The 23,059-nt window shown below is 46.3% G+C and overlaps 1 protein-coding gene across 2 annotated transcripts in view; it reads left to right on the top strand.

Moving 5' to 3' along the window:
* Nucleotides 1-23,059, top strand: part of LOC142296660 (protein FAM240B-like) — a 167,069-nt gene that overhangs the window by 85,713 nt on the left and 58,297 nt on the right. For both annotated transcript variants that reach the window (XM_075340538.1, XM_075340549.1), the window contains exon 2: nt 14,306-14,448. In XM_075340538.1, coding sequence (XP_075196653.1) covers nt 14,309-14,448 — 140 coding nt within the window. In that variant the 5' untranslated portion in view covers nt 14,306-14,308. The remainder of the gene's footprint in view (nt 1-14,305; nt 14,449-23,059) is intronic.

The following is a 23,059-nucleotide window of genomic DNA, read 5'->3' as shown; positions in this document are numbered from 1 at the left end:
GTGTGTGTCTGTCTGTCTGTCTCTTTCCCCATCTGTCTCTTTTTTCTGTCTGTCTTGTTCTCTCTCTTTCCAGGTATGTCTCTTTCCAGGTCTGTCTCTTTCCCTGTCTGTCTCTTTCCCCATCTGTCTCTTTCCCCGTCTGTCTCTTTCCATGGCTGTCTCTTTCCAGGGCTGTCTTTTTGCCCATCTGTCTCTTTCCAGGGCTGTCTCTTTCCAGGTCTGTCTCTTTCCAGGTCTGTCTCTTTCCAGGGCGGTCTCTTTCCAGGGCGGTCTCTTTCCAGGGCGGTCTCTTTCCAGGGCGGTCTCTTTCCAGGTCTGTCTCTTTCCAGGGCTGTCTCTTTGCCCGTCTGTCTCTTTGCCCATCTGTCTCTTTGCCTGTCTGTCTCTTTCCCCTTCTGGCTCTATCCCAGGCTGTCTGTTTCACCGTCTGTCTCTTTCCAAGACTGTCGCTTTCCCCTTCTGTCTCTTTGCCCGGCTGACTCTTTGCCCGGCTGTCTCTTTCCCGGTCTGTCTCGTTGCCCACCTGTATCATTGCTTGTCTGTTTCTTTGCCCGTTTGTCTGTTTGCCCGTCTGTCTCTTTGCCCGTCTGTCTCTTTGCCCATCTGTCTCTTTGCCCCTCTCTCTCTTTCCAGGTCTGTCTCTTTGGGCATCTGTCTCTTTGCCCAGCTGTCTCTTTGCCCGGCTGTCTCTTTCCAGGGTTGTCTCTTTCCCCATTTGTCCCTTTCCCTGTCTGTGTCTTTCCCGTGTGTCTCTTTCCAGGGCTGTCTCTTTCCAGGGCTGTCTTTTTCCAGTGCTGTCTTTTTGCCCGACTGTCTCTTTCCAGGGCTGTCTCTTTCCAGGTCTGTCTCTTTCCAGGGCTGTCTCTTTCCAGGGCTGTCTCTTTCCAGGTGTGTCTCTTTGCCCGTCTGTTTTTTTGCCCGACTGTCTCTTTGCCCGGCTGTCTCTTTGCCCGGTTGTCTCTTTGCCCAGCTGTCTCTTTGCCTGGCTGTCTTTTTGCCCGGCTGTCTCTTTGCCCATCTGTCTCTTTGCCCGTCTGTCTCTTTCCAGGGCTGTCTCTTTGCCCGTCTGTCTCTTTGCCTGGCTGTCTCTTTGCATGGCTGTCTCTTTCCCCGTCTGTCTCTTTCCCCATCTGTCTCTTTCCAGGTCTGTCTCTTTCTAGGTCTGTCTCTTTGCCCGTCTGTCTCTTTGCCCGTCGGTCTCTTTGCCTGGCTGTCTCTTTGCCCATCTGTTTCTTTTTAGAGCTGTCTCTTTCTAGGGCTGTCTCTCTCCAGGGCTGTCTCTTTCCAGGGCTGTCTCTATCCCAGGCTGTCTGTTTCACCATCTGTCTCTTTAAAGGGCTGTCTCTTTCCCCTTCTGTCTCTATCCCAGGTTGTCTCTTTGCCCATCTGTCTCTTTGCCCGTCTGTCTCTTTGCCCATCTCTCTCTTTCCAGGTCTGTCTCTTTGGGCGTCTGTCTCTTTGCCCGGCTGTCTCTTTTCAGGGCTGTCTCGTTCCCCATCTGTCTCTTTCTCCGTCTTTGTCTGTCTGTCTCTATCCGTCTCACCACCAACATCTTTTTACCTCATACATAAGCTTTGTATACTAACAGTTTATTTAGTTCCTATAGCAACCACTGACAGTTGCTATTTATAGCCTGCAGCTCCCAGCTCCATTCAGTTTAATGGCTGCAGGATTTTTACAGAGTAACTGGAAAGCACGGGGTTACATTTCCCCCCCAAACATAGTCTATGACGTTTACTAAGTCACATGGAGTGTCTGAGCAAAATTTCGGGATTGTACATGCAACGGTGCGGATTCCTTTAGCGGACATACACACATACACACACATACACACACACATACACTGAGCTTTATATATTAGACTAGCTGTACTACCCGGCTTCGCCCGGGTTAATAACTGCTGTTAACAAAATAGAATGTATTAATAAAAATGTATTCTGCACACAAAAACCACAAAACAAATAGAAATGAAAGTATTAAAAGGCAAAAACTAAGCTAATAGAAGCATTTCACAACATATATTTCAACACCACAGATATTCCACACAGATTTAACTAAATTGGCCAAGTAATGTGCTCCGTCTGTCTCTTTCCAGATCTGTCTCTTTCCCCGTCTGTCTCTGTCTGTCTCTTTCCCCGTCTGTCTCTTTCCAGGTGTCTCTTTCCAGGTCTGTCTCTTTCCTCGTCTGCCTCTTTCCTCGTCTGCCTCTTTCCTCGTCTAGCTCTTTCCTCGTCTAGCTCTTTCCTCATCTGCCTCTTTCCCCATCTGTCTCTTTCCCCATATGTCTTTCCCCGTCTGTCTCTTTCCTCGTCTGTCTCTTTCCCCATCTGTCTCTTTCCCTGTCTGCCACTGTCTGTCTCTTTCCCCATCTGTTTCTTTCCTCGGCTGTCTCTTTCCCCGTCTGTCTCTTTCCCCGTCTGTCTCTTTCCCCATCTGTCTCTTTCCCAGTCTGTCTCTTTCCCAGTCTGTCTTATTCCCCGTCTGCCTGTCTCTGTCTGTCTATTTCTTTGACGGTCTCTATCTCTCTGTTTCTTTTCCCATCTGTCTCTTTCCAGGTCTGTCTCTTTCCCAGGTCTGTCTCTTTCACCGTCTGTCTCCCCGTCTCTTTGTCTGTGTCTTTTCCTTTCTGTCTCTTTCCCTGTCTGCCTGTCTTTGTCTGTCTCTTTCCTTGTCTGTCTCTATTTCTCTGTCTCTTTCCCCGTCTGTCTCTGTCAAGGTCTGTGTCTTTCCCCATCTATCTTTGTCTGTCTCTCTGGCTGTCTCCTCCTTCCCTGTCTCTGTCCCTGTCTGCATGTCTGTCTGTCTCTTTCCCCATCTGTCTCTTTCCAGATCTTTCTCTGTCTGTCTCTTTCCCCGTCTGTCTCTGTCTGTCTTTTCACGGTCTGTCTCTGTCTGTCTCTTTCACCATTTGTCTCTGTCTGTCTCTTTCCCTGTCTCTCTCTCTCTATCTGTCTCTGTCTGTCTCTCTCTGTCTCTCTATCCGTCTCCCCACTGACATCTTATTAACTCACATATAAGCTTCTTATACTATGAATGTCTTTTGTTCCTATAGCAACCACTCACAGCTCCCACTAATAACCTGTAGTTCCAGGCTCCATTTACTTTAATGAAGGCATGTTTTTTGGAGACTTACTGTAAAGCGCAGGGTTAAATTTTCCTGTCAAGACATAGTCTATGACGTTCCCTGGGTCATATGAGGTGTCTGTGCAAAATTTTGTGATTGTAAATGAGACGGTGCGGATACACTTTTCATTTCACTTTTTCCCATTATGTAGATAGGGTCAAAATTGATTGGTAAATTGGAACGCGTGGGGTTAAAATTTCGCCTCACAACATAGCCTATGACGCTCTCGGGGTCCAGACGTGTGAGTGTGCAAAATTTTGTGGCTGTAGCTGCGACGGTGCAGATGCCAATCCCGCACATACACACACACACACACACACACATACATACACACATTCAGCTTTATATATTAGACTAGCTGTACTACCCGCTTCGCCCGGGTTAATAACTGCTGTTAACAAAATAGAATGTATTAACAAAAATGTATTCTGCACACAAAAACCACAAAACAAATAGGTGTGTTTTAGGGCGATTATGTGACGAGGTTGGTGTATGTGTGGTGAAATGTGTGCTGAGGGTGGTATATGTGTTCACGTATGTGGTAGTGTGTGGCGCATTTTGTGTGTGTGTTCATATCCCTGAGTGTGGTGAGTATCCCATGTCGGGGCCCCACCTTAGCAAGTGTACGGTATATACTGGCAGCTGTCAATTTGCCCCCAACACTTTTCGTTTCACTTTTTCCCCATTATGTAGATAGGGGCAAAATTGATTGGTAAACTGGAATGCGTGGGGTTAAAATTTCGCCTCACAACATAGCATACGGTGCCTACCGGGATAGTAACTGTCTCTCTGTTTCTCTCCCATTCTCTGTCTATCTCCCCTTCTGTATATATCTCTCTGTCTCTCTCTCTATCTCTTTGTTTGTCTGTCTCTTTCCCTGTCTGTCTCTGACTGTCTCTTTCTTCGTCTGTCTCAATCTCTTTCCCTGTCTGTCTATCTATCTCTGTCACTTTCCCTGTCTGTCTCTTTCCCTGTCTGTCTCTTTCACTCTTAATTTCCTCTATTTCCCTGTCTGTCTCTTTCCCTCTGTCTCTTTCCCTGTGTCTGTCTCTTTGTCTCTTTACCTGTCTTTGTCTGTCTTTTACCCTGTCTATCTCTTTCCCTGTGTCTGTCTCTGTCTCTTTGTCTGTGTCTGTCTCTGTCTCTTTGTCTGTGTCTGTCTCTTTACCTGTCTGTGTCTGTCTCTTAACCTGTCTCTCTCTTTCCCTCTCTTTCCCTGTCTGTCTCTTACCCTGTCTATGTCTGTTTCTTACCCTGTCTGTGTCTGCCTCTTTCCCTGTCTGTGCCTGTCTCTTTCCCTGGCTGCATTGTGACACGCCAACATTCCATTTAAGGGCGTGGCTGCGCATTCTTCTGAAGTTCCGGCTGCACTGTGGCTCCCAGCTCCATTCGCTTTAATGGAGGCAGGTTTTTTGGTGAATAACTGTAAAGCGCAGGGTTAAAATTTCCCCTCAAAACATAGCCTATGACGCTCTTGGGGTCCAGAAGTGTGAGTGTGCAAAATTTTGTGGCTGTAGCTGTGATGGTACAGATGCCAATCCCGGACATGCACACACACACACACACACACACATACACATATTCAGCTTTATATATTAGATTTTAGATTTTAAAGGGAATTTGTCAGGTGAAAAAAATGCTATTAACCTGCAAATTTAGGGTTAATCTGCAGGTTAATAGTGTGCTGAACCTGCTCTTCATCTTCACTTGTAGCCCCGCTGCCAGGAGGAAATGAACTGACTGGTAGCCAGTCTTATAGCCATCTGTCAGTCAGTGCCGGTGGCGCTGTTACAGCCGCCACTCACTTTGAACAGAGTGGTGACTAAATCTGCGCCGACACCATCCTTATGACTGGCAGTTGAACATCTTTCCGGTGGAATAAAGTTAATTTTCCCCAGGCAGCAAGCACCAGTTAGGTCCATAATGCTAGTGACCCACAGATTAACCGTATATCTGCAGGTTACTAGCATTTTTCTCACATGACAGGTTCCCTGGAGACATTTCTTGGTGTTGCCACTTTTAGCTTTGAGCCTGCAAGCTCATGGATCTTTGGGATGCCAAAATATTCAACACGCAGTGGTCTATATTGTATGCATTTGTTGATGTATAAAGGTAGGACTTTTTTTTAGGGAGATCTGCTTATTTACTTTAGGAATAGCTAAAAGACACAATACAAAACCAATGAGTATGTTTTGTACTTTACTGTATTTTTACCTGTTTTTATTTAGCTATTTTACTTTGTTACCACACCTCAAACATATTGATAGGTCCTTTGATAAATAATTTAGGGTTTGTTCACACCTACATTTTTTAGGTCTTTTACTCTATTACTTTCTAGGAACAGAGAAGCAGAATTTAGGTGGAATACAGATCCATTACCTAACAAACGCAATTAGAAATTCCCCTTGGTTTTAATTGGGTCAGTTTGGCTTCTGTTTGCTCCCGCCGTCGAAATGGAACAAAAAAACTCAACATGCAAAAATTATGAATTACCATTCAGTTATATTTTGCTGAAAAATAAATAAAAGGCAAAGGAATAGAACAGCACTGTTATGAGAGACGCCTTCCCTTTGTAAGAATGACAAATCACATTTACATTTGGTAAAGAAAACCATTGCCGGAGACCAGCTGTCAATCACAGTAATGATGCAAGACAGGTGATACCAGCTTTGGGGATCCTTCTCCGTATGTTATTGAGTTAATAAAAAATGATTGATATACTATTTTTATTTTCTTTGATTTTCAGCCCCATAGTATTGTACAGTTTTTATCTCATATAAAAAATTCCAGCTAACATGGGATGTTTTATCATTTACGTTCAAACATGACTGAAAATTTTGTTTAAAAAAACTGAGAGTCCTCAGTGGTTAATACCTTTTAATGGCTAACTGAAAAGATGGTAATAATAGCAAGCTTTCCAGACTACTCAGGTCTCTTCATCAGGCTCAGTATAATACAAAATCAGAAGAGTCACATATTTATAAACAACAGGACATAGAATGGAGCAGTAAATAGGACAAGCTATGTGAAGCAGAATTATCAGTATGGCAAGGGGCAAACTGCTGTGGCCATAAATATTGCAGCAGTTCATAGATAAGCAGTGTAAAAGTTTTATTGTCCTCTGATTGGGGTCTGGTCCAGAGCTGTGATGTCCCCAGATGGTCTGAGGAGCACATTTCTTAATTGATGCAAAAAGGAATGTGTTCCTCAGAGCATCTGGGGACATCACAGCTCTAGACCAGACCCCAATCAGAGGACAGTAAAACTTTCACACTGCTTATCTATGAACTGCTGCAATATTTATGGCCACAACAGTTTGCCCCCTTGCAATAGTGATAGTTCTGCTTCACATAACTTGTCTTCTTTACTGCTGCATTCTATGTCCTGTTGTGTATAAATATGTGACTCTTCAGATTTTGTACTATACTGAGCCTGATGAAGAGACCTGAGTAGTCTGGAAAGCTTGCTATTATTACCATCTTTTCAGTTAGCCATTAAAAGGTATCATCCACTGAGGACTCTCAGTTCTTTTAAATAAACTTTTTTTTTTATCTCTAATGGCTAACACAGTACAAAGATATATTTTACCTGTATCAAACATGACTGAGGAGTTTTGTCTCCTTCCATAATGTCCAAACTGTGCAAACTTAGGGTATGTGCGCACTAGGCGTTTTTTTCACGCTGCGTTTTTATGTGCGTTTTTGTCTCAAAAAACGCACCCGCGGCTAAAAAAACGCGACAAAAACGCATGCGTTTTTGCCATGATTTGGTGCGTTTTTTTGCTGCGTTTTTGCTCACTGCGTTTTTAGTCAGTGCACAATGCCATTAAAGATTGTTGATGAAAAAAAAAAAAAAAAAAAAAGGTCTGATGTCATTTCCTTCTTCAAAATGTTCAGCAGGAGAGCAGACAGCTGCAGAACTAGTGTATGCAGGAGAGCAGTCCTGAAATGCACCTGATTTATCATAGGGGTTCAAGCTGATGAATCTGTCTAATTTTAAGAGTGTTTATTCTTAGTATACACCATCTATTATTTGGCTTACTTTGTGCCAGAGTAATTGTATGTGGTACAATTTACTTGTACTTTTGGCACAAGACTTCACATTTCAGGCCTTTTCTTTTATAAGATATACCATACCTTTGTCAGACAAGTAAAACGCAATAAATATGTTGCCAATCATAACAGACAGGTTAGCTTGATAAATCTCTCCTGTCAATTTCTGCGCTCTGAAATCTTTACAACTTTTTTTAATTCCAGAGTCTCAACTTGGTATTCCAACTGTTGCTTTATCAGTTCCCTCTGCTTGACATTACAGATACAGTCCACCTTGTTGTCACTCGTGACTTAATTCATATGCCTTTTTGAAAATCCCACCTTGTTTTCAAAAGTTTTCAAAATACTTGTATATGTCCTGGAAAAGGTCCTCAAGCACATACGATTGCTTATCACCCCGGGGCTATGTGGTACTTGGTCCCGGGCCTGGTTACGTTGGGACAGTTCACTGGGTGGCCATTGCCCAGTTCCGTGACCTTGGGGGTCGCTTTAAAAAAGAGGTTATTTACAGGGGAATAATAAAGTTTTTGTCGCAACGCCACCTGTGGTGTGCGGCCAGGCAGGGGGCCATCGCTGCAGGGTTTTTCTCACCGGGGGTCGATGGTGATTGCAGTCAAGATGGAGTCACTCCCCACAGATGGAGTGGGTGCCCCAGGAGGATGGCCTGCTGGCTGAAAGTAAGCCATGGGCGCTGGAGTGTGGGACGGCATCGCCGGTAAATAATGGACACGAGGCAAGAGCTCCGGTACAGGTGTTTTACTCACTGGTTAGGATATTGCCCGAGGGTGTCCTGGATCACTGCTGGTAAATCTTTGATTATCCAGTGCAAGTTCCAGGCGGTTACCGGTGTCAGTGTAAATGTCCTGTTTGTCCTCGCTGTCCAGTGACTGGCAGAAGGAACCTGGGCCAAGCTCCAGATCACAAGTCCCAGGCTCCACAACAGCAAGATAAGCTGTGTGTCCCACCAGCACTGGTGCTCTCCTGCACCCAGTCTGGTCTCAGGGGACGTCCCTCCAGCAAAGCTCACTATGTGTCATGGCTACCCAGGAAAAAGGACATTATTACATGAAAAGCCCCAGGGACAGAAAACATTAATACAAGAAGGGGCATAGGACAGGGGGCATAATTACAGGATGGAGCCAAGACAAGGGACATAATTACAGGATGGAGGTTATTGTTGCATATAGGTACCAGGATGGACGACATTACTACGGGGCCCTGTACCATGACCATGTTGGAAGGGACCTAGGTCCAAATTTTATACTGGGGATCATATGACTCTATTTAAGCCACTGCTAAATATTGTATTTTAGAACACCTGCAGTGGTTATGAAGTGATATGGAGTGCTCTTCTATAAGTCAAACAACACATTTAATATGATTTCTAATTACTGATGAGCAAAACCAAACTGTAAAGTCTGTGGTCGAGTTTGAAGTTCAGATGCTCTTCATATGATGAATAAAGTTTGTTGAAAGGCTGCAGTGCAGCCAATCAACAAGCTTTTCAGTAATGGGCATTTCTACAGCCATGGCAAGTACTGGCATGGCTGTGATTAACTGACTGAGTTGCTTCATCGGGTCTATATTGGACCTGGTGACGCGATGCTCGCCACACACTGTTCTCTGAAAGCTGAAAAAAAGCAAATTAAGTCCCCGTCAGATATTGTACACTTCCACCCTTTAGTGCTTTTCATTTGTTATTAAAGGCTGTTTTTAGCCTTGTTTAACTAATAAATAAATAATTCAACAAAACGATGTGGCGTCCCCCCATTTTTGATAACCAGCCAAAGGAAAGCATACAGCTGCAAGATGGTGTTATAACCCATGGTTATTTGGCATTCCCAGCCTAAAAATAGCAGTCCACAGCCACCCCAGAAGGGGCATATCTACTAGCTGCATCAGTTCTGGAGTTTTGCCCAGCTCCTCCTGATTTATCCCCACTCTTCCCGATTGCCCTGGTGCAGTGGCAATCGGGGTAATATTTTTGGGTTGATGTCAGCAATAAATTGGCACATGTTATCAAGTCCAGGAGTAACTAAAGGGGTTGATGTCAGCTGTGTAATGTCAGCTGGCATCAAGCCCAGTGGTTAGTAATGGATAGGCATCTATCAAACACCTCCATTACTAACCAGGTAAATGCAATGTTAAACAAAAACACACACACAGAGAAAAATAGTTTATCTGAATAAACACTCCCCCACTCCCTTGTTCACCAATTTATTAATTAAAAAAAATCCTTGAAGTTCCGATGTAATCCAATGGTGCAATGTCCCATGACGTCCATTAAATCCTATCTCAGAAAGAGGCTCTATAAGTCACTTGCAATTGACATTGAGAAATTCGATGCCTGGCACCGAATGGGATTTACTCCAACGTATGGAGCCTCATTCTCAGAACAAAGCTTCATAAGTCACAGATGCAGAATTTCTCATGCTCGTGATAATTACCTTGTCTGGCACTGACCATTAGTGACCTTTAGAGCTTCTTTTTGAGAATGAGGCTCCATAGTATTAGATATATATCATGGAAAATTACACCATTGGATTAAATTGGAACTTTCAGGATTTTGCTAAATGAATAAACTGGTGAAGCAGGGAATGTGGTGGAGTATTTATTCAAATAATTATTTTCTTCTATGAGTTTTGGTTGTTTTTTTGTTTTTTTTACTATACTTTTTTTTTGCTATACTCTTACTGCGTTAGTAATGGAGGTGTCTGATAGATGCCTCTCCGATACTAACCCCTGGGCTTAATGCCAGCTGAAAATTGTACAGTTGACATCAACCCCCATAAACTATAACCTTGATTGCCACTGCACTATGGAAATTAGGAAGAACCAGGGCGAAGAGCAAGTATTGACGCATCTAATGGATAAACCACTTCTGGGGAGGCTGCTATTCTTAGGCTTGAGAGGACCAAATAACCATAAGCCTTCCCAGCCTGATAATACCAGCTCCCAGTTGTCTGCTTTACCTTATCTGATTATCAAAAATCGGGGGACCCAATGCTCATTTTGCTGCTTTTTTTCAGCCACTATCAACCATGGTAATGCCATAGCAATGTTAGTTGTTGGCATTACTGTGATTAATTGGATGTATAGCATCATTAGATCTATATAAGACCCAGTTGATGTCATGCTCTGTGCACTGAAATAGTGTAGGGAGAGTTTGTGCTAGAAAAGGGACAGTATTTTGTAGCATTACAGTACCTGCTGGTGCAATATTAAAACAGTCCTTTTTAGGGCTAATGCAAATAGATTCTATTTTATCATAATACCACTCTTAGCTACAATTAGTGTAGAGTTGCGTGCTAGAGTTGGGATAGTCTGTTAGCGTGTATTAGTGGCATTTAGGCAGGGTTCATTGTTCTATAGTCTTTTGTGCTGCCACTTACAACCAACAGTCTTTTCATAGCAAATTTAAAAACATTCTGTTTTATAATAATACCGCTCTTATCTGGATTTATTGTAGGGCAAGCTGCTAGAGAAGGGATAGTGTATAAGAAGCATGTAGGCAGGGATTATAGCCTTACAGACCTTGCTGCTAATACGTTAGACTTCAATTATACTTGTTACTCGAGACGAGCACCTGAGCATTGTAATTTGCTTGATTTGGGTACCAAGCATCAATTTAGTGCTCGCTCATCAATAATATGATACCCAGGTCAATAAACCTTGAGATAAACAAAAATGGTCTTTAGGATATCTTAAATATTTGATCTGTTAATCACTATTAATTCAGATTCTTATAATCAAATCTTACAATTTATCTGATACTTACAGACACTTAAGTAATATGCATGCTTTTTACTGGACTTTATCTATTATCCTATGTCAACTACAGTTGCAATAAAAATTATTCGACTCCCATTGCAAGTTAAATTTATTAGCAAACTGTATAAATGTTCACCTGTATGCAATAAATAATAAAATAAGACAAATTTAAAGAGAACCTATCATCAGGATTTTGTTACTCCAATTTAATGTCATGTATACAATGGTGTTTTAATGCTGAACAAGTCAGTACTTTTCTTGGTGAAATTAGTTTTGCTGTTTTAGAGAAATCCATAGTTAAAATTGTATGCTAATAACATGCAAGTGCAGTCGGTGTGCATTTCTTCTTATTCCTCGACAATTGCCAGCCTACTGTCTCTGACTGACAGGTTATTCATGTTTCAGTGACTAGTCGGTCACAGACAGGAGGCAAGAAGAGGGTGGGGTATAGGGAGCGAAGCATGATTCTTTATGTCTATGGCCAACTCACTGCCCACTAACTTCTCTAAATGAGCAAAGTGAATTTCTACAAGGATCTACTCAGTATTCCAGCAAACTTACATGCATTTAGTTTGGGTTATAAAATCCTAATGACAGGCTGCCTTTAAATAGCTCAACACAACTAATACAAAAAACACCAAAAAACTGAGCTGGAACAAATGTTCAATAAACATGCAACATTACAAGCATGTGAATTGCAGCCTTAAGACTAGAAAAAAAACAAAGAGAAAAATTGTATGAAAAATGCCCTGACTATAAATAAATAAATTGCAAGTGCTTAATAACAGGGTACTTCGTATATACATTTTTGCAAAAATGTAAGAAGCCGTCCCACCTCGTCATGGTGTACCCATCTGGAACAGTCCCTAACCAACTAAAGTTAAAAACATTATACATACCTGACTTGTGTCTGTCAAAAACTCCAATGTGAATGGTAAGAAGTGGTCAGCTGGGTCCGAGATTAAATATACAGCAAAGTGGGAAGCAGTTAGTTGTTCAGCCTCAGTATCAGGAGGGCTGCACCCCCAACTTGCAATAAAGCAAGATAGACAAAAAACACACCAAAAAACTGAGCTGTAACAAATGTTCAATAAACATGCAACATTACAAGCATGTGAATTGCAGCCTCAAGTAATAACTAATACAAAAGTTGCTTTCTCCAAATTCAACAAAAATGCTAGTTTTAGTGAATATGGCAGTCTCAGAATTATTCAACCCCTTCATGACCAGTGGAACCAGTCAACACAATTTTGTGATGCAAAGTAAATACATGTCTGTAACGGCGCTGCAATGCAGATTGAATTGATGCCTTTGATGAAGAATTTGTTGTTCTTCTTTAATCACTATTTGAAGTTTTCTGCTAATTAATTTGTGGTGCACAGTGGCTGGACTGTACACTGGGACTTTTCCTCCCTGTCTGTGATTCCTCAGCCCCTCTGCCTTCCCCTAGGTTTTGAATGACAGGTCACTGCCTAACTTTCAAAGAGTGAAGGCAGGTCATTCACAGACTAGAGGCAGACGATAGGGCTGCGGAACATCAGACACAAAATCTAATTAGCAGAAAAATTCTAATAGTGCTTAAAGAAGAACAGCAGATCAGATTTCTTCCCCAATGGTATCAATTTAATGAGTATCACAGCACTATTACAGACATGTCTTTACTGTACCTTACAACATTTTGCTGACAGGTTGTCTTCAAGATAAGAGATAGTCACCGTGTACAAAAAAACAAGAGTAAAATAAGATACCTGAATACAATTTTAAATGTTCCTAGAGATACAGTTGGAAGTATACTTTAAAAGTTCAAATTTGAATGATCACTTAATGCTCTACTTAGACATGGGATAAAGAGGAAGCTATCACTGTCTGCCACAAGATTCCTGAGATGCTAGGTAGACAAAAACCCTTATGTAACTGAAAAAAAAAAACCTGCAGCAAGCTAAGGTAGCAGTAGGAACTGGTTTCTGTTTGCAGAATGAGACATCTACTAAATCCTGAATGCTGAAGATCTCCATGTGCGAACTTTAAGAAATTCAACTATATTCACCAAAAATTGACTAGTTGGCTCCAATATGCTAAAAACCAAAAAATTTGCTTCAGAACTTTTGGTATTCTGTTCTGTGGAGCGATGACACAAAACTAAAACTTTTTAGACCTATGGACCAGTGTATTTTTTGAATAAGGAAGAATGAACCATATGCTGAAAAATACATGTTGCCTACAGTCAAGCATGGTGGAGTATCACTAATGCTCTGGGCAGCTTTTCTTCCTTTGCCACTGGAAACCTGAGTCTGTGGAGGGCTAGAAAGATTCAATCAAGTGTCAGGAAATCCTAGGAGAAAACCCATACGTTTTGTGACGAAGCTGAAGCTTGCATGGCATGGGACCTGCCAATCATACTTCAAAATTCATCAAGGCATTGTTTCAAAAGAAGATCTGAAAAATTCTGAAGTGGCTTTCACAGTTTTCAGACTTGAATCTCCTTCAAAATCTTTGGTTATGTTTGAACAATACACTTACAACACACAAACCCAAGAATACAAGGTAAGATTCCTTCAGGAATGCTGACAGAAGCTGGAGTCTTGCTGTGCATCATGTTTACAACAGGTCATAACAGCCATATGTGCTTTACTAAAGATGCTTGCCATCAAAGAGTTGAATGATTTTGAGACTGCTATGGTCATTAAAAGTGGCAGCTTTTTTGAAGTTGGAGAAACAACTTGTTATTTTAGTTGTGTTGAGCTATTAAAATTGTTTATGCTTAATTAATTTATTGTAAACAGCAGAAAGTTTGTAAATTGTGCTAATAAAACTCATTTCTAATTGGGCTGATTACTTTTAGTGCCATCTATACATGACAGCAATGAGAGATCTACTGGAACATTATGACATTCAGAGCCATATTCGCTTTTCTGGAAAACATTGTCGGTATTAAGTGGCAAAATGCAAACAAAAACGCCTGTCCATTTCTTTGAATCCATCTTGTCTTTCTGTACTGAAAGCAAACATATTTATATGCAAAACAGCAGATTTTCTTAAGAGAGTATAATTTACAAAGCTGGCGGAGTTTGTAAGAAACCACCTGTGCAAGTAATGATGCAAGACTTCTCAAACAAACTAAGCTGAAATTGTACAAAGATAATGCCCGTCTTCTGCCTTCTGTTGCATGAGATAAAATAATTCCAAACTGTTCTGAGAAACCAGGAAATAAAACATTTTGTCTTGTTTTTGGCTCCGCTTATGTAACTTGTCATCCACAACTGAATAGCAACTGCTTTTGTATATATGACTGAACGTAAGAAAGATGTTCCAGTCTACGGTGGAGATTTTCACAATGGTGCACTTATTTTTTTCACAGAATATGAACAACCAGTATATACGTGTAGAAATATTTGCACTGGAAACTTGTGAACTTAAAAATGCTTGGGAAGAGAGAATTCAAAAGCAAAATGAAGCAAGACAAATTGAAGCAGCTAGGCAGCAAAGGAGCGCTCTAAAAAGGTACGTGTGTCTGGTAAAATGTATCACAAGAAGGTATCACAAGATTATAATTTTGTTCCTCTCACTGAGAATATTCAATAATGGTAAAATGTATACTCACAAAAAAAATCTGCATTGTTGTTGTTTATTTTGTTTTTTTCTTTACCTGCAAGTTCAGAGCTTAGATAGCAATATTTTTCTACACAACAATTTATAGGCATCAGTAGAGGTGTAATCATCGCAGTAGCAGAGGTCGCAACCAGGCAAAAGTGTGGAGTGGGCCCGCTGACCCCAGTGCCTACATCAGCTGGATGTGTCATAGGACACACATTGAGCTGAAATACATTGCAACGCAAAGACCCATCGGGTCCTTGTTCCACAATACATGCCAAAAACCAAACAGAGGCTGGCAGGATGCCAGGCATTGGCGTTGCATGGTAGTTTTGTCATGCGTTGCCATAGCAGGCATGCCGATGTCAGCTGCTGGCTGCTGTACTGGCTATAAAGGAGGACGTGGCACAATGTGGGAAGAGGGGAACGTAAGTAGAATGTTTTATGCATTAGAGGCAGAATGGGGAACAAATTTAAAAGGAAGGGGCCCAGGATGGAGACGTATGTATCAGGATGGTGGGACATATGTACCAGGAATAGGCCCAGGATGTGGGAGATATATACCAGGATGGGGGACATTACTACATAATGAAGGGTGAGGGGGGGCAACACATGTTTTTATAGGATATAGAAAGGGCCTTTACATCTGACCAATGTGCAGGGGAGGAGGGACTCAAGGGGGGCCAAGGTTCAAATTTTGCACAGGGGTTCACTGGACTCTAGCTACACCAATTGGCATCAGTATTACTGTTCCCATTGGGGCCCACAATCTAAATTCATACCAGCATGTATTTAGTGTGTTGTAGGAAAACGGAGAACCAAGAAGAAACCTTCACAAACATGAGGAAAATGTATAAACTCTGCAGATGCTGCCCTTGGTGGAATTTGAATCCAGTACTGCAAAACCACAATGCTAGCAACGCAACCACCATATATTCTCTGACTAGTCTAACCTATGATCTTGTGTCTCGTCTTCTCTACACTGCCATAGCTATGAAAACTATGATTTTTATAAGAATAATGTAGCTTAAAGGGAACTAACCAGCATGTTTTTCACATATAAAATAAAGGCAGTGCCATAGTGGTGCTATGATGCTGATTCAAGTCATACCTTCAGTTTAGAGATTTGATGCTTGATTTCTGAAAAATTATTTATCAAACCTTCAGAAATTACCTCATTGGTGCAGTGCCTTGAGCATCGGGGCAGGACTTTGTGGGCCGGGTCCTCAGGAATGCTTATTCCTCTTGGCTTGCCACCTCTTGTTTATTTAAATTTTGCAATGCCATCACTATTGCCAATGTTAGCAGCAAGTGCACATTGCTGGTGTGATGTTTTCTTCAATAAAATGGTGCCGGGATTGATGAATGCATGTACTGTCATCTCCGGCACCATGTTACTGAGTACACTCTGGAGATAAACATGAACGGCAGCGGCACATGTGCTGATGGCAAAAAAAATTAAATCTGTGCATGCCGCCGCTCATATTTGCAGCTCATTTTAAATAAAGAAGAGGAGGCGAGCCAGGTGGAGGAAGCATTCTTGAGGACCTGGCCGACAAAATTCTGCCCCGATGTTCAAGCCACTGTACTAATGTGGCACCCTGGACTAGCCAGGTCGTTACAGGTAACACACACACACACCCACCCCCACTAGACAGCAACATTAACCAAACACAAAATCCTTGTTGCCTCCCTCCAGAGTCTGATGTCCACACCAGGTGGGGCGGAGCCAAGCAGTTGGCCCCACCCACCGAGGAGTTCACAGGCCTGGAGGCGGGAAAAGTGAGTTTAGTCCAGGAGGTTGAAGTGAGAGGAGTGAAGTGGAGAGTGTCTGGGTTTGTGGCCCAGGCACTGACAACAAGGTTAGGCCGTCTTGAGGAGTGGTGAATCAACACGGAACCGTAGGACCGGGGTCGGGTGGTGGCCCGCCGGTACCGACTGGGGAGCGAAGTGAAGCCAGCACACACAGGCAGGGCCATCGGACCCCGACTAGGCTTGGAGTCACTGTCAACAGTCAAATCTGAGTGTGACAGGAACCCCAGGGGTTTCCTAACAGCCAAAGACCCGTTAGAAGGCAACCGTCCACACCGTGAGGGTATACAGCTATCGCCTAAGGCTAGAGACCCAAGGGCCAGCGCCTGCGGGCAAACGGGCTCCTCCGGCATCCATACACCGGGGAGCGGACTACCGTTGGGGACCCATCGTAGTCAAACAGTACACAAAGGTGCAGGGAAAGACGGCCGCCATCACCTGTCCGGGGAGAGACACTGCAGCCAGCTGCGGGACCCGTCCATCCAGCCGTTTGGTTTACCAAGGACTTTGTGCATCTCTTACTGAGTGAGTACACCCATGCCATCCGGCACCGCACCACGCTGTCCCTGCAACCCTGCACCTCACCAACCCTGCCTCCCCGTCACACCACCGGGTCCCGGGACCACCGACCCCTACCCACGGAGGGGGAAAACAACATCCCAGCTGCTCCCTACTATCGCTCCCGGGATCCCCGTCACCAGCAGCGGTGGTGCCCATCTTCACCACAACCCGTGGGTGACGTCACGGACTAAATCCCCCAAACCAACCACCCTTTTCACTCACGGGCGAGGAGCGCCGCTCGAGTCCCCAAATCCGGCCCACCGCTCGAGCCACCCAGCAGCAGCCGCAGCAGCGCCGGACCCGAGCGTTAGCGAGCGCAGCAGCGGCGTCCTCCCCGCCCGCGACAACTTGGCATCACGAACAGGATTGAACACATCTACTTACCAGTAGAAGTGCGCCTTGTGATCTCCGCCGGCGGCGTCTGGCCGAAAATTTTGAAGCGCCGCCATCTTTGGCACGAAATTCTCCTGCTCAAGCGTCTTCCCTGAGCAGGGAAGGTGTGAAAGCGAAGCCCCGCCCCCAACAAGCGGAAGTGCTGAAGAGAACCAAGGGGGGTGGGTGTGTGTTATACCTCGTGGCTCTCCTGTTGCAAGGAATGAGGTGGTCCCCCATTCCTTGTCTGCCGCGAGCCCTCCTGCTCAGCAGCACCAAAGGTCTGGAAGACTGCGCAGTCTGCAGGAGCTGCCTCCTTGGAGACGCAGCAGAAGGGTGACACCTAGTGGTTCTCCCCTTGCAAGGAATGGAGTGGTCTCCCATCCCTTATCTGCCACGAGCCCTCCTGCTCAGCATCACAGAGGGTCAGGGAGGTTGCGCAGTGTGCAAAGGATGGATACTCAGGGAAGCAGCAAGACTTCCCTTATCTCTGCACATTGTGAAACCGAGGATCCCGCCTTTATGACCCAGAGGCAGGAAGATGAGTATGTGCCCCACGTGACGTCTTCTGATTCGCTCACTGATATCACACGGCCCGATAACGAGGCTGGTGGTGTGCTGAATCTTGACTGGCCGGGCCAAGACGTCACGAATCCTGATTGGGTCACGTCCATCTCGCGCCCGCCCTTGGGTGGAGCTACACCTCCTTAAAAGCTCCCCCTGCCATCATGGCGGCGCGTGACCGTCCTCCTATGTTTGGATGTCTAGCAGCGTGCTGCCACGCCACTGCTCAGGCATTATTGTCTTTTGTGGGCTTTGCCCTTGCTGCTCAGGCAGCACCTGGTTTGCAGGCCGTGTTCCTGCCTTGCTGCTCCGGCAGTATCTCCTTTAACAGGCCGTGTTCCTGTCCCAGGTGAGCTCCTCGAGTCTCCACTGGACTCACCTGGTTATTGAAAGCACACGTGCGTGGGCACCTCTGTGCTACCCTCGTGCCATATCCTGTGACTCCCGCTGGCACACGTGCGTAGGCACCTCTGTGCGTCACCGTGCAACAGGTACACCGATCGAGAAGCCCCGAACCATACAACCTTCACGGGTTAGGGCGGACCGGTGTACATAGATCGTCTGTGACATTCCAGACGATCACTAGTAGCAACCCGCTCACTCTTTCCTGACCATAGCAGCGGTCCCTTACACCGCACAGTGGACCTTGACCGGCGGAAGCTGTCCATTTCCCATCTTGGCACGCTTCCCCGGGTTCCCCTCGTAACAGGTGTGTGTCTGCCTGATGTAGCTGAGGGCATGGAAAGCAGGGACGCCAGGACATATCCCATTCCTGGAGGCCGAGCAAGCAGGATGTCCGTTCCGTACAGCAGGCCCACGCCCGGAACAGCGGCGTGGGTGGAGGCTTGGGTGGCCCAGTTAAGCCGCAGGCTGCAGACCCGGCTCCAGCTCTTGGTGCAGGAATGGGAGGCTCGAATGGTGGAAGTGGTGATGACTGTGCAGGCCCGTGAGGTGAAAGCAGAGTCGGAGGAGCGGGTGAGTGACCCACGCCCCTGTGTCCCAGAGGGACCGGTCGCTGCGGCCGAGGGGCCCGGTCTGCCGTTGCTCAGTCTGCTGCATTCCCCGCTGCCCATATTGGTTGGCGCCACCCTGCCGGTTGGCCCGCTGCTCCCGAACCCAGCAACAGATGACTTCACTCCCGCCCGCGAAGATCCACCTGCAGGTGCTGCCCGCGAACGACAGGTTGCCCGGCCAGCACCGACCCCGCTCTCCTGAAGGGTGCCCGCTCCTCAACGGGAGCCATCCAGCCCGGAAGCGGCCGCACCCGAAGAGGCCCCGGCAGTCCGTCCGGCCAGTACAGAGGTGGAAGATAGCCCGCCTCAAGCCCGGAAAGTGACGCTGACCGCTCCCAAGCTCCAGGCCTCGGCTGAAGCTGCGGAGGGTTGCCGCTGCAAGGCAGCAAAGCAGGCTGCGACACAGTGGTGCCCCCCTACCCAGAAGGTGCCGGTCATGGCCCGCATCGGGGGGTACCTGCTGGGCCCAACCCCCACGCTAGAGGAGCCGCCATGTTGGGAGCGGCAGCCAAACCTGATGGGCCAGGAGACAGAGGCCCGGGAGAAAGAGAAGGCTGCTATCCTGGCACGCACTGTAGAGGCAAAGGACGCTCTCCGGAGAGCCTCTCCCAAAGCTCGGGGCCCGATCTTTGAAGGTCAAGTCCGGCAGTTCTACCCCCGGAGTGGATGGGGGTTTATTCACGAGCCAAGCCTGGGGGTCGAGGTGTTCTTCTCCAGGCCAGATGTGCACAGCCAGCTGTCCCTGGGCCATCAGGAGTGTGACCTCTGTGTGGGTGAGTTGGTCACAAATACCTGCCACCTGGGAGAGAGGGGCTGGTTCGCCCTGGATGTTCAGAGAAGGGTGAGCCATGATGACCATGAGCAGCCCCGGTCACCTCCTCCGCCATACAGTCCCAAGGCGGATCCAGAGGAAGTAAGTGGCGATGGTGACCTCCAGTAAAGGCAGCGGTCCACCGTTGCATACAGTTGTCCCCCGTTGGGACCCCCCAGCACCGTTAAATATGTAAGTGAATGACAATAATCATCCAAAAGATCATCTGATTATCTACGTGATTATCACGGCCATTGCCGGCAAGTTGTCCCCGGAGGGACTCTGTGTGTTTTACCACCCACATGAGAAACTGCTCATGAACATGGCCGAGAACTAGCAGGCCACCCACGAACTTGTGGGTTTGTAAATAGTGTTGTGGGATGGATACCGTTGCCGCCTCCGGAGAGGCAGATTGGAGGAAGGGCCCGCAGCAGAGCAGGCTGGGGCCCGGCCACCACCTGGACTGGTGGCCATCCTCCGGGGGTCAGGGGTCCCCCTGGATGTGGGGTCCCCTGAAGTGACAGTCGGGTGCAAGTTACTGTACCCGTTCCCGCTAGGGCAGCCTGAACCTGGACTGGGGTCAAGGAGTGCTGCCCACTTCTTAGGGGCAGCATCAGGGCTAGGTTGCTTGGGTGGGAGAGTGGAAGATATCCGTCCATCCGTCATTATTAAAAATGTTTTTATGTGTAACGTTTGAAGTGACCTAACAAAAATGCTTATGTTTGATATGTTGACATGTTATTTATGTTTTACAGTTTTGAAAAAAATAAATAAAACCGGTGATGGACGGGCAGCCCGCGGACGGTCTGCATTTCACCAAGGGGGAATGTGGTGCCCTGGACTAGCCAGGTCGTCACAAGTAACACACACACACCCCCACCCCCACTAGACAGCAACATTAGCCAAACACAAAATCCTTGTTGCTTCCCTCGAGGGTCTGATGTCCACACCAGGTGGGGCGGAGCCAAGCGGTTGGTCCCACCCACCGAGGAGTTCACAGGCCTGGAGGCGGGAAAAGTCACAGTTTAGTCCAGGAGGTTGAAGTGAGAGGAGTGAAGTGGAGAGTGTCTGGGTTTGTGGCCCAGGCACTGACAACAAGGTTTGCAGACGGTGGACCGGGGTCGGGTGGTGGCCCGCCAGTACCGACCGGGGAGCGAAGTGAAGCCAGCACACACAGGCAGGGCCATCGGACCCCGACAAGGCTTGGAGTCACCGTCAACAGTCAAATCCGAGTGTGACAGGAACCCCAGGGGTTTCCTAACAGCCAAAGACCCGTTAGAAGGCAACCGTCCACACCGTGAGGGTATACAGCTACCGCCTAAGGCTAGAGACCCAAGGGCCAGCTCCTGCGGGCAAACGGGCTCCTCCGGCATCCATACACCGGGGAGCGGACTACCGTTGGGGACCCATCGTAGTCAAACAGTACACAAAGGTGCAGGGAAAGACAGCCGCCATCACCTGTCCAGGGAGAGACACTGCAGCCGGCTGCGGGACCCGTCCATCCAGCTGTTTGGTTTACTGAGGACTTTGTGCATCTCTTACTGAGTGAGTACACCCATGCCATCCGGCACCGCGCCACGCTGTCCCTGCAACCCTGCACCTCACCAACCCTGCCTCCCCGTCACACCACCGGGTCCCGGGACCACCGACCCCTACCCACGGAGGGGGAAAACAACATCCCAGCTGCTCCCTACCATCGCTCCCGGGATCCCCGTCACCAGCAGCGGTGGTGACCATCTTCACCACAACCCGTGGGTGGCGTCACGGACTAAATCCCCCAAACCAACCACCCTTTTCACTCACGGGCGAGGAGCGCCGCTCGAGTCCCTGGATCTGGCCCACCGCTTGAGCCACCCAGCAGCAGCCGCAGCAGCGCCGGACCCGAGCGTCAGCGAGCGCAGCAGCGGCGTCCTCCCCGCCCGCGACACTAATAACATAATTTCTAAAGCTTTCATAAATTATATTTTATCAACCAAGCCTGGAATCTCTAAAGTAAAGGCATGATTTAAATTAGCACCCTACTGCCAGTATACTAAGGCCTGTACTTTATTTGTGAAAAAACCTGCTGGTTGGTTCCCTTTAAAACAGGGGCTTCAAACTCAGCAGGGCATATGGGCTGCACATAAAAAAAATAATAATTTGGGCGCCGCATTCTTTGCAGGACAAAGAGACATTTTTAGTGGTACCATATTATATTTTCTATCCTCCTTTGATCACTGTTTTTGAACATTTTTCCGCTCATCCTGTTCCCCGTCTTGTATAAATGTGCCCCATACTGGTCTCCATCTTGTAGTAATGTGCCCCATCCTGTTCCCAAACCTGTAGTGATGTACCCATCCTTTGTAGTTATGTGTCATTCCTTTTGTTCATCCTGTAGTAATCTGCCCATCCTTGAGCTCATTATGTTGAAATGTGCCCATCCTTGTCCCTGTCTTGTAGTAATGTGCCCATCCTGTTGTAATGTGCCCATCCTTGCCCCATCCTGTAGTAATGTGCCCATCTTTGTCCCCATCTTATACAGTAATAATGGGCCCATCTTTGTTCCCATCCTGTACTAATGTCCCCACCCTTGTCCCCATCTTGTAGTAATGTACCCATCCTTGTCTCCATCATGTACTAATGTAATGTGCCCCTCTTTTTACCCTTCCTGTAGTAATGTGCCCATCCTTGTGCACATCCTGTAATAATAGGCCCATCCTTGTCCCCATCTTGCACATTAATAATGTGCCCATCATTGTCCCCATCCTGTAGTAATGTGCCCCATCCTGTAGTAATGTGCCCATCCTTGTCCCCATTCTGTAATAATGTGCCCATCTATGTCCCCAAACTATACAGTAGTAATGTGCTCATGCTTGTCCCCATCCTGTTGTAATGTGCCCATCTTTGTCTTCATCCTGTAGTAATGTGCCCATCCTTGTCCCTATCCTGTAGTAATGTGCCCCATCCTGTAATAATGTGCCCATCCTTGTCCCCATTCTGTAATAATGTGCCCATCTATGTCCCCATCCTATACAGTAGTATTGTGCTCATCCTTGTCCCCATCTTGTTGTAATGTGCCCATCTTTGTCTTCATCCTGTAGTAATGTGCCCATCAATGTCCCCATCCTGTAGTAATGTGCCCATCCTCGTCTCCATCCTGTAGTAATATGCCCATCCTTTTCCCCATCCTGCACAGTAGAAATGTGCCCAACCTTGTCGCCATCCTGTACAATAGTAATCTGCCCATCCTTGTCTCCATCCTGTAGTGATATGGCCATCCTTTTCCACATCCTTTACAGTAGTATTGTGCCCAACCTTGTCTTCATCCTGTAGTAGTGTGCCCATCTTTGTCCCCATCCTATACCGTAGAAGTTTGCCCATCCATGTCCCCATCCTGCAGTAATGTGCC

The sequence above is a fragment of the Anomaloglossus baeobatrachus genome, chromosome 1 (assembly GCF_048569485.1).
Source record: "Anomaloglossus baeobatrachus isolate aAnoBae1 chromosome 1, aAnoBae1.hap1, whole genome shotgun sequence".
Lineage (NCBI taxonomy): Eukaryota > Metazoa > Chordata > Amphibia > Anura > Aromobatidae > Anomaloglossus > Anomaloglossus baeobatrachus.
Note: the sequence above shows the minus strand (reverse complement) of the source record. Positions and strands in the feature narration are given on the sequence as shown.